Source organism: Cyprinus carpio, chromosome A15, assembly GCF_018340385.1.
Source record: "Cyprinus carpio isolate SPL01 chromosome A15, ASM1834038v1, whole genome shotgun sequence".
NCBI lineage: Eukaryota > Metazoa > Chordata > Actinopteri > Cypriniformes > Cyprinidae > Cyprinus > Cyprinus carpio.
This window is the reverse complement of record NC_056586.1, coordinates 9,799,225-9,813,934: the sequence shown is the minus strand read 5'-3', so window position 1 is coordinate 9,813,934 and position 14,710 is coordinate 9,799,225. Positions and strand designations below refer to the sequence as shown.

At 35.9% G+C, this 14,710-nt stretch overlaps 1 protein-coding gene across 12 annotated transcripts in view; it reads left to right on the top strand.

Moving 5' to 3' along the window:
- LOC109104259 (teneurin-4) overlaps nt 1–14,710 on the top strand; it is a 216,645-nt gene that overhangs the window by 93,466 nt on the left and 108,469 nt on the right. For 10 of the 12 annotated variants that reach the window (XM_042770964.1, XM_042770963.1, XM_042770961.1 and 7 more), the window contains exon 4: nt 8,823–9,041. The exons of 1 other annotated variant lie outside the window; for it this stretch is intronic. In XM_042770964.1, coding sequence (XP_042626898.1) covers nt 8,823–9,041 — 219 coding nt within the window. The remainder of the gene's footprint in view (nt 1–8,822; nt 9,042–14,710) is intronic. One more of the 12 variants, XM_042770956.1, reaches the window with a different exon arrangement.

The window sequence follows — 14,710 nt, the reverse complement described above, 5'->3', positions numbered from 1 at the left end:
CACTTGTGATATGGAGCGGCTATTTGTACCATGAAACAAGATACAACAGTCAATAAAAGTGCTCAAAGACAAGTTAAAATGATGTGGTTGGATCAGCAATTGCATTTTAATCTGGCATTGCTAACACTATCGCTTGGGTCTAAGGTATGGTTTAGTGAAGGTAGTACATTATTTTCAAACATGATAGAGCGCCACTCATTGGACATTTGATTTACGAATTGCTGTGATGCAATAAACATAAAACACTGCCAGATTCGTATTCATCTGTTTTGGATAAAACAGTGTAATCAGTGCCACTCGCTGGACATTTCACCTTAAAAGTGTTGCAGCGTGAAAGAAGTAACTTAAAATAGTTTTGCAGACATGTGCAACAGAAACATATTTTGCAAAGAGCCTGGCAGTCGTGGCCTAAAAGTTTGAGAGTCGGATTTGTAAACCTAAGGTTGCGGGTCCAAATCTCAGGTCTGGCAGGAATTATCCAGATTTAAATGCAGCTGACAGAAAATCCTGCCGCACCACAGAGCGCCATTCACATCATTTTCCATTAAATTACATTATATTTGCCCCAAATCGTTGTTAATGTACATAATGAATTATATATTGAGCATTTTCATCGAAACATTTGTCTTTCTGTGGCTCTAATGAAGTCTGTATGCTTCATTTATAGAGCTATAATATAGATTGCTCTTTCCATTTGCTCCATTTCTCATTTCTTATACTTTTTTATCTATGCATCATTTGTTATTCTTGAAGTAAACTTGTGTCCATGATTAAATAAACTTTTTTAGACCACTGCTCGAGTTGAACGTGACGCGTCCGGAGTGTGTGTGTGCGACCGGTGAGTTCTCCTAGACTCAGCTCTGCTCTTTTATTTTGATTAGATAATCATTAAGTATTCAAGAATAGAAGCAGTTAAAGTGTGGGAGTATACATTGTGCTGGTATAATTGTAATGTTATGGCCTTTGTGTATATATTTAAAGATGTGCATCTTTAAGCATGACTATTGAAATGAAATGGTAACACTTTAAAATTAAAAGAGTCCATTTGTAACATTAAGATTAATGAAAGCTGTGTAAGTATTTTTCCTTGTTAGACTGTGGTAATTTCAACATTTACTATTACTATTATTATTATTACTACTAGTAGTATGGTTCAGTACTGTTTTTCTTTTAAATAAAGCACTATTTTAAAAACTATCGGTTAATTAATCGGTATTGGCCAGTGTGGTCCAACCTAGCTATCGGTCGACCTCTACTCTCTTCCTCCCTCAATACCATGACTGAGGTGAGACCCTTGATCAAGGCACTGAACCCTCAACTGCTCCCTGGGCGGTGCAGCAATATGGCTGCCCTCTGCTCTGGGTGTGTGTTCACTACTGTGTGTGTGTACTCTTGGAGGAGTTAAATGCAGAGCACAAATTCTGAGTATGGGTCACCATACTTGGCCACATGTCACATCACTTCACTTAAACAGTACTATTAGGTGTTTTATAAGCTTTAATATGGTCATTTGCATTTTCAGAGGAGCCAGTTTCAAAAGTTGCTAAGTTTCAAATTCTTGTTTAACAGTTTATATATATAAAATTCAGATTGTTGACTGTACTGCTAAGCTAACCTTTTCAGCACAGAGATCAGGGGCCATATTAATCTGAAATGTTCCATGAAAAGTGCAGAGTATCCCAAAATATTATTTTTGTCAAAGTGTTTACAAAGAGATTCTTTGGTTCTAAATAAAAGTTTCAAATCTTTGGATTAGCATGTTACTTAGGACTAGAACATTATAAACCAATTATATTCCTCAGATTTTAAGGGTTGTTAATGGTTATGGTTAAGAAAGTACAAAAATAGTTCATTCATGAACACATCACGCTTGACAAAATCACTGTGGCGTCCAAAGATAATAGCATAGTACAACCCCAAAATGATTTCTACTTACAAATGTTTTCTTCTTATTAAATTTTACACACCTTTGGAGCACAGAAAGCATGTTGTGAATTTCTCTGCAGAAAGCCGTGCTTAATATTTGATGCTTCAACATGCTCTTTAGGTCTTTTTGCCCACTAAGCACTGCACTGTCATAAAACCATACTACCCTATGGTCTCGTATACTTCAGCCATTTTATGGATGTGAGAACTGTGGTAGTAACTCATTTCCTGCCTTTTCAGCCTTCTTTTCACCATCAGCAGCTGTGCTGTTGTGCAATCGATGCCACTTCATCCGCACTGCGATTATTTTTGTTCGCCATCAAACTTCACTTAAAAGTGAAATCCAGTATCTCCAGCAGACTCTTATAGATGTTAATCTAATCTTCCCATTTGAGTCACACCATGTTGTTATTGTTGATCAAATAATGCATGCGTTGGATAATGCATGCGACATCTGACTTCATCTATTTCATTTGTTGAAAGAGGCTGCGTAATGGTACGAACTGACTACCCATAATGCAGTCTTATTGATTATAATGACAGAATTTACAAAGCTCTTAGCTAGGGCGAATTAAGTGGTGTGACGTCCTATTTAAAAGCCTCACTGACTAAAGCATCTTTACTCGGCGGGCTTTTGATGTTCGTTTCAGAGTGCAAAGTACATTTGAAGACGGCCCAAAGGCCAGGGCGGTGTAATTCAAGCATTGAGGCCGAGCAGAGAAGAAACCTGCCCCTGCTGTTTGTACCAATTGCCCTCGCAATTGGCTCTGTGTTCAGCCGGGGTCTCCTGGGAGATGGGAAGATACAATGGGATGCTGTGGCGACAGAAAAATCTCAGCCTACCTGCAAATCGGGGCCCTCTGGTAGTCCGCTTGCTCGTTTAATTAGGTGACTCCTGAGTAGATTAGGGCCTGTGTTAGTGTGGGTGGCCCGCTACGTTCGTGCCCCAGGAGCGCAGCAGTCATCAGCCAGGCTTGAAGGGCAGGCCACGGGGGAAAGTCTGTCAGGAACTGAAATAAGAGCAAAAGCCTGAAAGAGAACTCTGATGCAACTTATGTCTTTTGTCAGAAGGAAAATACGAGGAAATAAGGCTGCAGAAATCTGTATGAAGGAAGTGCTGTAATACTGTGATGTATAAAGCAACTAAAGAAATAAACACCTGTTAGGGGTTAAAAGTCTTTCTTCTATCTAAGTAATGCAGAGGTTCAAGCAAGTCATTCACTCGATATCTTTTCTTAAAAATAAATGTTATATATAATTGTTGCAGTCAGAAATACATCTACTAATAATGTTTTATTATTATTATTATTATTTTATCTGGCATTGCATATAATAATAATTATTGTTGTTAATAATAAATTTTTATTTTTCGTTGATTTGCAACATAAATTAATATTTGCAATAATTTATATTTATTACTATTGTTATTATTATGATGATGATTATTATGATTATTATATTAGAAAATTACAAGTTATTTATATATGTATTTATTTATTTATTGCAATCTGAAATGATACTAGTGTTTATTTATTATTATATCAGATCAAATGATAATAATATAATAATAATAATAAAGTAATACATTTAAATGCTTTATATTATAACATGAAATAATAAATATAAATGTGTGTGTATATATATATAATTAATATTAATATTTACAGTACTTGCACTACAACTACTACTGATAATAATAATAATAATAATAATAATAATAATAATAATAATAATAATAATAATATAATGTAATTATAATAAAAAAATAGTGAAAATCAATATAAATTTGTATATTAATGGTAATAATTGTAATTATGATTGTAATATAATGTTGTTTTTTTAAAAAAATAGTGAAATAACTTAAATTACACTTTCAGTTTTGATCGTACAGAGAAGAGCAATACATCAATCGAATCTGTAAAGGGTCTACTTTTTTTTGTATACAGACATAATAACAACAAAACTTTGTGCACTTATAAAATAAAGATAACAAACAAGGAGTGCTGTCTGCAGCCTTTGTCTGCGCTGATCTTCAGTTACAAATGCGTCATTAAAATGAACTGTAACTCAGTGAATACTCAACGAAGAGACATGAGAGAGATATCTATAGAAAGCCTGACATGTCTACTTTTAAACTAAACGAGTGCTGCTGAAACAATATTCTGTGATAAGTAATCCATATGAAAACAACCCGATGTCCGTTTTTCACGTCTTCCTTCATTATCTTCTAATGCGACCACGCCTCCGCGCCGAGCGCGCCTTTGAGATTCAAATGTTTCACTGAAGCGCGCGGCTTTTGAATACGCCCACACAACAGAAGACAACGCAGCGAGATTGTTCTTCAAGTTTTTTTTTATTTTACTGTTTGCTTTGCGATGAGAGGAATAAGGACATAATTCACCCCAAAAAGATGTGATGTGGTTTGAGATTTGGATTTCCTCAGAAAAAAGAATGAAGCACTTTATTCAGCAGAGATCATAAACATGAGTAAGTCTCTTTTTATTTATTTATATACTTGTACTAGTTTTCACATAACGTGTAAACATTTTACTAGTTAGACTTTTTCCAAAGACTTTTTTCCAAACTATAATTCCTGACTAAATGTATAATCAAGTGAAATATATGAAGTTTCAATAACAATATACACTACTATACCATTCAAAAGCTTGATGTACATAATATAAATGTAACAATAAATGTAAACTGTCAAACAAATGTAACAGTCATTGCTGTTCTTTCAATTTATCCCCCCTAAAAAACCTAAAAAAATATTCTCAGCTCTTTTCAACATTAATAATAATAATAATAATATAATAATAATATAATAATAATAATAATAATAATGATAATATTAATAAATGTTTTTTTTTTTAGTAGAAAATAAGATTGTTAAAAGGATTTCTGAAGGATTGTGTGACTGGAGTAATGATGCAAAAAAAAAATAGGTTGAAAGTCAGCTTTGATTGTTCCTAATAAACTGTTTAACTGCACTCACAAGTGAATATTAAATTATGTTGTGGGATAATTAAATACATTCTAAATAAACTACAAACATAAAATTATATACATTTTGTCCTCACATTCTTTCTTGTAACTCATCCCTCTCAGTGACACAGCTGACTGAATGGCTCATTATGCAGCTCATTATGCAGGCCTTTGTCTTCTCAGGTGTGAATTCATGATAGTTGACGCCTACTCGCATATGACTTTTACCAACAAAAAGTGTCTTAGAAAATTTAAAATCAATATATTGTTTTCTGTAAGTGAGTAAACAAGATGATTTTCACATCATTTAGAAAAAAAAATTCTAGGCTACAAGCTCCAGTTCTCGTGAGTAAACAAGATGAATTTTCTATATGTGTTTTATTGCCTTATTCAAGTGATTTAACATTTTTAGTTGTTTTCACTAACCACGCATAACATTTTTTTTTCTCAAAAACACAATCATGTACATACATGCTGCTCACATATTATTATAGCCCAGTGTGTGCTGATTACAGTGAGATTAGACTTTAGCCATTTAGATATTTTATAAGAAACTGAAAAAAGCACAAATGTCAGGGCATGACAAAACTTCTCCAGGCCCCAAAAATACCCTTAGACTCCAGAGGGTTAATGTATATTATTTTGAGTTAAAACTACTACTACTACTACTAATAATAATAATACATTTAAATGTTTTATATTATATCACATAAAATAATAAATATAATTGTTTTAAATATATTATTACATTTATGCTGATTTATAGTACTTTTACCATTACTAATTATAATAATAATAATGTAAATAAAATTTCAGCAAAAACAAATATTACATAATATTTATTAGATAATAATAATAATAATAATAATAATAATAATAATAATAATAATAATATCAGAGAAACATGTTAATGGGTTTTTTGACTTTGACCAGTAAAAAAACACCCAAAATACCTTAGCAACCAAAAAAAAAAAAAAAAAAAAAAATCCCAAGAATTCACATTCTTCTCTTAGCGCTTCTGGAAGTCAGAGAAATTAAAATAAATTACGCAAGTTAGAATTAATTAAAAACAGGCCTCCATAGCCTGTAAGACAAATGCACTTCTCTGTGAGCGCAGGAATGCAAAACTTGCTCATGTTTCTCTGTGACTTTCAATACTTTTAAAGGACTTTAATAAGTAGTCTTCTGTCAGAGAAGAAGTGATTAATGGAAAATGAAACTTGCTGTAGGATGTTTTGAGATTTAAATTCACATTTTTCAGTGACTCAAACTTTTTGTGCAAGCTGTTCAGGGCAAATAATTTGACTCATGATTAGGAAGGCTATTTTTCTGGCTTTTATATCATTCTAATTGTCCCAGATTACAAATAAAGCTTTGTATTTAATTCAGACTTAATTGAAAGGAATTCAGGCTCATTAGAGTAATAAGTGAAACAAGACTGTAAGAGTGCAGTGGACACAGGGAACCAAAGAGAAGCACCACAAAACTGATATTTTAGGTTATGGACACTAATAGTTACAAACTTGGCAAGTAAAAAAAAAAATAATAATAATCCTTATTCCTTTCTCTCTTCAGTTGTACCAAACCAATTGTACAACTCTCTTAATAGCCTCCATTGTTATGCGCCATGTTCCCTGCAGGAGATCAGAGATTGAACGGTGGTTGATTCAGAGATTTCCACTTCAGAGACTTTCATGCTTCATTATGAAATCAGTGAAGTATTCATTTAGAACGGGATATACAGTATCTAAACATTTAATATACCGGTAGTTAAAAACCCTCTATTTACTGTCATTTCATAACCTGAACATCACAGTATAGAGAGGGGTGGTATGTTTTTTCTTGTTAGTTTTCATGAGTTTTTTTGCACCATTCAAATGTTGACCAAACAGTCATTTGACCTCGTTCATGAACACAAGCACAATGACTTACTGTTTAAATTGTTCACAAAGACTTTCTATATGCAATCTGGCAAAATTTACATAAGAATGAAAAGCACTAGGAATAACTAACATTGTATGTTTTTGTTTTGAACACACAATTCCTTTTGTTGCAGCTGAACAGTGTTGCAGCCAATTTCTACTTAAAAACCAAAGTAGTGAATAAAATTGTTTACTTTGACTTGGCTTTGAAAGTAAAAAGTAATTTGCTGTTGTTTACCATCTTTGCAAGTTCTTCTGCTCATTTTAGATGGATTATATTATATTATACTGTCTTTTAAGACTTGTCAAATTAAAGTGATGAATGATGAGTATAGAACAGAGGGGAGGCTTGATTGGCATTTCAATGAATCATATGGTAATTTCACTAATTGTTTCTTAATTATCTTTCACTCAATCAGCTGTACCTCGTCCTTGCAGTAATTGCATGTGTTTGTACCAGAAATATAAGGCAACATTTTTCTTTAACGTTGAATGATATTTCCTGTCAGCTTGTCAGCTCCTTCCATATGACAGTGTAAGGAAAGACTAAAACACATTGTTCTCAGCATAAAACCCATGTAAGTCCTACAGTTGGGAAACTTTGTGAACTTATGGGAGTATTTTTGTACTTGAAATGTTCACTCGTGGATATTTATATCTTGCCACAGAATTGTATGTAAAAATGCTGCTATTGTTCTTATGCAGTCTCATGTCTCTAATGGGTTTACTAAAAAAAAAAAAAAAAAAACACTATTTTAGTGGGAACAAATCAAGTGGTTTGTGTGTGTGTGTGTGTGTGTGTGTGTGTGTGTGTGTGTGTGTGTATATAAAATAGCCCAGCAGGCTATTTCATTTTCATGTGCTGTGAAAGTTGTTCTATTACTTTGTCAAAGTACTGTAATATCATTGCTTGTATAACTTGTTGTGTAAATTTGATTTTATGTAATGTGGGTCAGTCTCACAAAACTTTTCAAGAATCAGGTCATGTCTGATTTATTTTACCCCAACCCAATGCAAATTTAATGCAATTATTTATTTATATATAATATGTGTGTGACCCTAGACCACAAAACCAGTCTTAAGTGTCAATTTTTCAAAAATTGAGATTTATACATCATCATAAATAAGTTTTCCATTGATGTATGGCTTGTTAGGATCAAACAATATTTGTCAGAGATACAACTATTTGAATATCTGGAATCTGAGGGTGCAACAAAAAAAATCCAAATACTGAGAAAATCGCCTTTGAAGTTGTCCAAATGAATTCATATTACTAATCAAAAATTACATTTTTGATATATTTATTGTAGGAAATTTACAAAATATCTTCATGGAACATGATCTTTGCTTAATATCCTAATGATTTTTGGCACAAAAGAAAAATCGATAATTTTGACCCATATAATGTTTTTTTTTTTTTTTTTTTTTTTTTTTTTGGCTACTGCTAAAAATATACCCCAGCGACTTAAGACTGGTTTTGTGGTCCAGGGTCTCTCTCACACACACACACACACACACACACACACACACACACACACACACACACACACACACACACACACACACACACACACACACACACTTATATTTATGTGGTGACCTGGATATGTTTTTGTTAAATTCACTCAATGACTGATTTATTCACCGTTGATTAATAGTTTCAATCACTCTTGATCACCAGTGATCCTTTCTGAATGTTCCATTTGTTGTTTTGTTAAAGTTAGTCTGTCAATCTGTCTTTGGAAAATGTAAAAAAAATAATTTGTTTATGGAAAATGTAATTTTGGAGTAAATAAGCAAATGGGCAGATCTAAAGTTTAAAGACAGATGAATCGAGACAGACAGCTTTTATCTGTGCATTCATGGCCTTTATTTATTCTCTCTGCATGTTTGTGCTGCTGTTCATTTATTAATTTCTGGTTATGCGGTGTTATCGGGAGGTGTGTTTTAAGTTCTCCCCCGTGTGTTGTTTGTGTCTGTGGTCTACAGGTCTTCCTCTTCATTGCTCATCTGCCTCCTCTTCCCCTGTCGACTCCCCTTACCCTCCCCCTTCCCATGCAGCCAATCAGAGCCAGGGAAGGTTGCTAGGTAACAGTGGGGCTCAGGCCGGCCAGGACTCTGAGTCAGAAGATGAGTTTGGCCCCAATTCATTCTTAGTTAAAACCGGCTCAGGGAACGTCGGCGCTCCAGCCGCTGCAACTCCTAACGGTGAGTCCCTCACAACATCGCTGCCTGCTAGAGGGGTCTACACATCCCCTGCTGGACCTGCTATGAAGCTTGTAGAGGTAGCCACAGGCCGAACATTCATTCCTTTCTGGATATTTCGGGTAGCACTGGAGGTCACATGTTAGCAGGAACTTTTTTAACTAAGGCCTGCTGAGAGGAGAAGCTTCTGGCTGGGGTTCAGAAGTGAAGTGTATGAGAGATGGTGAAGATTTATTGCAATCTGTTGAACTCCAGTTAAGAGCTGCTAAAGATTTCTGTTAATATTGAGTTGTGTTAATCTTTTGCAGCTCTTAATTGTTTTAGATTAATGATTTTGTTAAGCAGAGTGATTTAAGTAAATTTAAATTACCCAAAAATTTACCAATTTGCCTGAATTCACCCTGAAGAAATGAACCATAAGGGGTTGACAATTCCGGTATCATTTACTCATCCTTGTTTCATTTCAAATCTGTATGAATTTATTTTGTCTGCTGAACACAAAAACAGGTTATTTGGAAGAATGCAGGTAAACCAAATAGTTGACAGTAGCCATTAACTTCCAGAGTATTTTATTGGAAGTCAATGGTTACCCTCAACTGTTTGGTTTGCCACATTCATTAAAATATATTATTTTGTTCTCAACAGAAGAAAGAAGCTCATACAGGATTGGATCAACATGAGTAAATGATGACAAAATTTTCATTTTGGGGTGAACTATCCCTTTAAGCATGGCATACTATCAGATACACAATAATCAATAAATATATTGCTCTGACAAGCTGATTAAATGAAGACTGACAAAATGATACAATGTACCATGAAATCTGAAATTTGGTCACAATTCAGTTTTGATTAGAACATTCAAGTTGATTAAAGTAAAAAGATGAAATTTGAATGGCAATAAGTAATTAAAAAATATTCAAATAATTGTAATTTAAATATTTGAATTAAAAATGTAGTCAAGATTTCAAGATTTTAATTTGTGATTTATGTGATTCCATATCTGATGCATTGAAATTTCATCATGAACAATAGTCACATTTAAATTTCTATGACTATTTATTTATCTAGGAAAGATCCCATATATTTAATTTAATGTATTTATTTAAAAAAATATATTCTTGGCATTCTGGAATCCCAGGCTTTGTATTTCACATTGTGTGTGCTCTCTGTTTGAATGTAGAATTTGGCAGGCTAACTCTCGCTGCAGCTGTCATGACTAATTTCACCCTGTGCCTTGACTTATGAAGTGGCTCACGATATACATCACTACTTGGATGACCTGGATTGCAGTTTACTTACGCAGTTTAGGTGTGAGATTGGGTTTGTTGTTGTCCACATGCAGTGCTGTATTTCTTGCAGTAATTTGCAAATGTTTCAGATCATTGTAGAGTTGCCTTCATTAACTTTAAGTAGTGTTAGAAAGGTCAAGAAGTTTTAATGAAAGATAAAATCAATTGAAAAAAAGCTTGATGGCATGCCCTGCTGGGGGGCAAGTGACCAGCACAGCAGGAACTTTAGCCACAGTGAATCAATTTTACAAGTTACTGTGTCCTCACTAATGAGCTGCTGATGAAAAGTGATGAGGTGATCGCGTTGTGCTGCTATTGTCGTTCAAATATAATGAACTTATTTACTAAGAATGTGCTTTGATGTTTTTTTTTTTGTTTTTTTTTAATTATAAGGCACCTAATATAATAGGTTATGTTTTATGTAAATTAATTTATTTGTTTGGTAATTACCCATCATAGTGTTTGTGAACCTATTGTCCTCAACCTTATGTCTATGCTGCAAAATGTTTGTACAGCAACAGCTAACCAAATTAGAAATGTGATTTGTTAACATGCTTTTCAGATAAGAAAGGTTCACGTCACTTTGTTAATTGGAGGAGTGCAGAGAGCATGCCGATGCTGAGGAGTCGATATGAAGCCTGTCATTGCTAGCAGCTCTCAGCATCTCCCTTGAGGCTTCTTTACAGAGTAGAACAAAAAAATGCTGTAAATAATTGATCAGCCTTTACAAGTTAACCACCTAAGGCTGGAATTACATCAAGCTCAAGAGGTTTGTGCATGCCTGCTTCCACACGGCCCTCCGTAAAGAAATGAATTACCCTTCTGTGGCAAAAACTTTCCCTTCTCCGCGCAGCAGCATGCTGCCGTCCTGGTCACCTAACGCTGGCACCCCTGTGCTAAAACAGAATGTATCTTTCCGACAAATGGCTGTGATTTGCATTGGTATATAGGTTACCCTCAGGCTGCCAGTGAGGGGTAGCACACTCACCAAAGGAATCGGTCTCTTGCCTCCGAGCTATGCAAGGCACCATAAGGCTGTATTTGACTGAGACAAAGTAGCACACCACAGTGCCGTGAAAGAGGAAGTTTATGCGCTGGAGTTAAGTTTAGCATCCCTGGTAGTAAAATAGTGGGATTCCTGCCAGAGGCTATGCTGTGTGCGAGGTTTGATCCTGATTTCTTTACTTCACCTCTTACAAGTCGGATGGCTCCTGCACTGCCAGTCATCTTGGCACTGAACAACCAAACTCTTGATGGCTTAGTTCATACAGTGGCATAATATGGTTGTCAATAAAGGTAGTACTGCTAAATACGGTTCTGTTCACACTGTTCGGTTAATTCAGAGTGACTCCAGTTTGATTGATATTGACGTCTAGATGTCTGCCACACAACTTATTCTTTGCCATCAATTACTAATTTTATAGCTGTCATCTTCTCTCAGGTTTTGAAAATGGCCAGAAAATATTCATATTGAATTTGGTTCCCTTGTCTTTTTGCATATAAATGCCAATTTGAGTCACCTGCTAGTAAATACGCTTGTCAAAGTAGCCATTGTGATTGTAGGTAAACAAGTGGTAAATTATGGAAATTAGCCTCGTCCTCATTGTCATTTCTGATTGTTTGGCAACTGTTTTGTAACTGTTGGGTATTTGCTGAGCCTTAAAACAGAACAAGGACACAATTATAATAAGAAAAGAGAAGCGCGGCTGTTTATTCACTTAAACCACCCAATGAGTCCATTTTAACCATTTTCCCTGATTTTTTTTTTTTTTTAATTTTCATTTTTTTCTTTTACCTGAGAATAAACAGCCAGCTGCCTTAATTTATCAAGTATTAGCATATCACTAATATGGATATGCCAGATAGCTCAAGGCTTAGTAAGAGCAATGCAGTAATGACAGACTCTTGGATAGGTGGGCATGTCCTTTACGTTACAGTCCTTGGTTTTTTAATGAAGAGGTGTCTACATGTTCATGCTGAGTGGCATAAATTGCAGTCCAAAACACATTGTGGATTAATTAGCACTGTTAGTGCCAAATATTTCACAGTTACTGACCCATTTTTTTTTCACCCTGCCCTAACGTAAACACAAGCAGATGTCTTTAAAGATATGTGTCATGTGAGTTTGAGCCTGTAATATTGTGATATGTTTTTAGGATTGACATTGACATGCTTTAATACCTCCCATTCCCATTTCTTCACCTTGTCTGGATATTAAGGGAGCATATTAAAACATTTTTAACTGTGTTGTGACAGGGCCTTATATTCTGCAGCCCGATTCAGCTCAACATCACAGATGTGTCAAATTCTGGAGAGAGAAAGGGCATGGACAGGGTAAGCTTCTCGTGTAAAATGATAAGGGAGTTTAAAGGCCCAGATTCATGTAGCCGGTGTCGATATGATTTTGTGTGTCTTCAGAAACACGGGTTATTCTGTAGTTCCAGAAATGTGATCCAGTGCTGAGACTACAGCTGAAAAGGCTTAGCTCAGGGTTTCGGGCTGTGGATTCAAACACAGAGCATGTTTTCAGAGGAATTTGGTACTTTTTTCCAGCAATTGAAGAGGAATTACACATAAAACCATGGGATGGCAAAACCTGACATCTATGGAGAGCTGAAGTATCGAGTCACGAATACAGAAGTGGTTAGCATTTGAAATATCGGGTCCCAAGTGTTTTAACAACATAAAGCAGAATCTGACCACAGTGGTAGAGTTATATGCACAAATTTCACCACTGGGAAATCTCTGCACTTCCTAAAATTCATCTCTACTTCGAGCTATCAACCAGAGATGGAGTTATCAGGAAGAGGCAATTTCACTTTTCCCAGAGAGATTCTACATTATCAACAAAAAATGCATCTGTAGCATTCTATCAACCAAAGGGCTCTCAGCTGTTTTGTATTTGTCCATTCTTCTAACTTTGTTGCAGAAATTCCCTCAACTATAGTTTATGAACCAGATCAAAACCTCTTTTTAAAGAGGCTGATTAAGCAAGCTGGAAACGTAGAAAAGAAAGAGTGAAAGATCTCTACGCCCGCTAGGTCCTGTTAGCTTGATGGGACAGACTCGTTGAAGCTTGAGTTCTTTTATTGAGCATGTGTTGCTCCATGGCCCCGGGCTTTCTCTCAGGGTCCTGTTCCTGGAGAGATGGCTATTGGGCCACGGGCTCCCTGCTGAGCCCCTGTTCTTCACCACAGATCCCCCCTTGTCTTAGCATCTTTTTAAGCCGAGCAGCATGGGGTTCGGGCCACAGCGGGCTGCTAATGGTGTATGGATCCCTTCTTTAAGGGCTTGCACAACATGCCTTTGCAGTTGACCAGACAGGAATGAACGGGTGGAAATGAAGCGATGGGGTCACTCTGCTGCTCTGCATGTAGATCAGTTGGGTTTCATTAGAACTTAATAACCCCCCCCCACCCCACTCGTTGCAGGCACGAGAGAAGCGAATGAGGTTTACGGGTTCACACTGGAACATATATCCACCGGAGAGACTGCAAGAGATCACAGCGGACGGAGAAAGAGTGATTTAATAAGCAACAAATGGCGTAGCTGCAGAGGGCACCAAGGACGAGCCTTTTCCTACTCACCATTCCCGCGAGTTTCACCTGCGATTATTTTTAATGAGAACATTCAGGTTATTTATATAATGTGTTCATCTAGACACCAGGATGCGACCACAGTCCATATTTCTAATTGCAACCAGCCAGCTGGTTTCCTAATGCATTGTCACCTTATGTAAATGTACACTGTATGCTCATGAATCATCGCTTTATTTAGATAATCCATTGTGAGGTTACCATGGAGATAACAAAGTGCCAGACAGAGCCATCTGCACGTTTCAACGTCAAATATGTCTTCAGGACCCAAGGGGACACAAAAAATTACACATTTTAATGAAAAACAGCACATTTGCTTTTGATCCTGCATGATTTTCGAATCCGCAAGTTCTCGAATGCAGCGAGAGATATTTTTTGTATTTATTTCTTCAGTATCACTGTGAAGGTGTCAGCGAGGCCGTCAGTTACTCACACTTGATGAGTTTGAGAGCATGACTGATTCTGAGCGCCGCAAGCTATATCTGCTAGCCTTCATATGAACCCCGTGAAGACAGCTTGTATTCCCGCATGTATCTGTCTTTCCTAATGGTTAGGAACAACACCTTAACTGATGATTGAATGGAGGAAAAAAGTGTGAAAACCACAGACACACAACCTTCTATTAACACTCAGGGGAGATGTCGGCTGTTTGCGCTGCTCGGAAAACCATATCTGCCACCTGTATCCAGACATTTGCATTTAGAAATCAAACCTAGGAGGATAGACAAATTTTTAGCGATCTATGGCCACTCTATGGTTTTAAGCTGCTAGAGTTGCAGCGGAC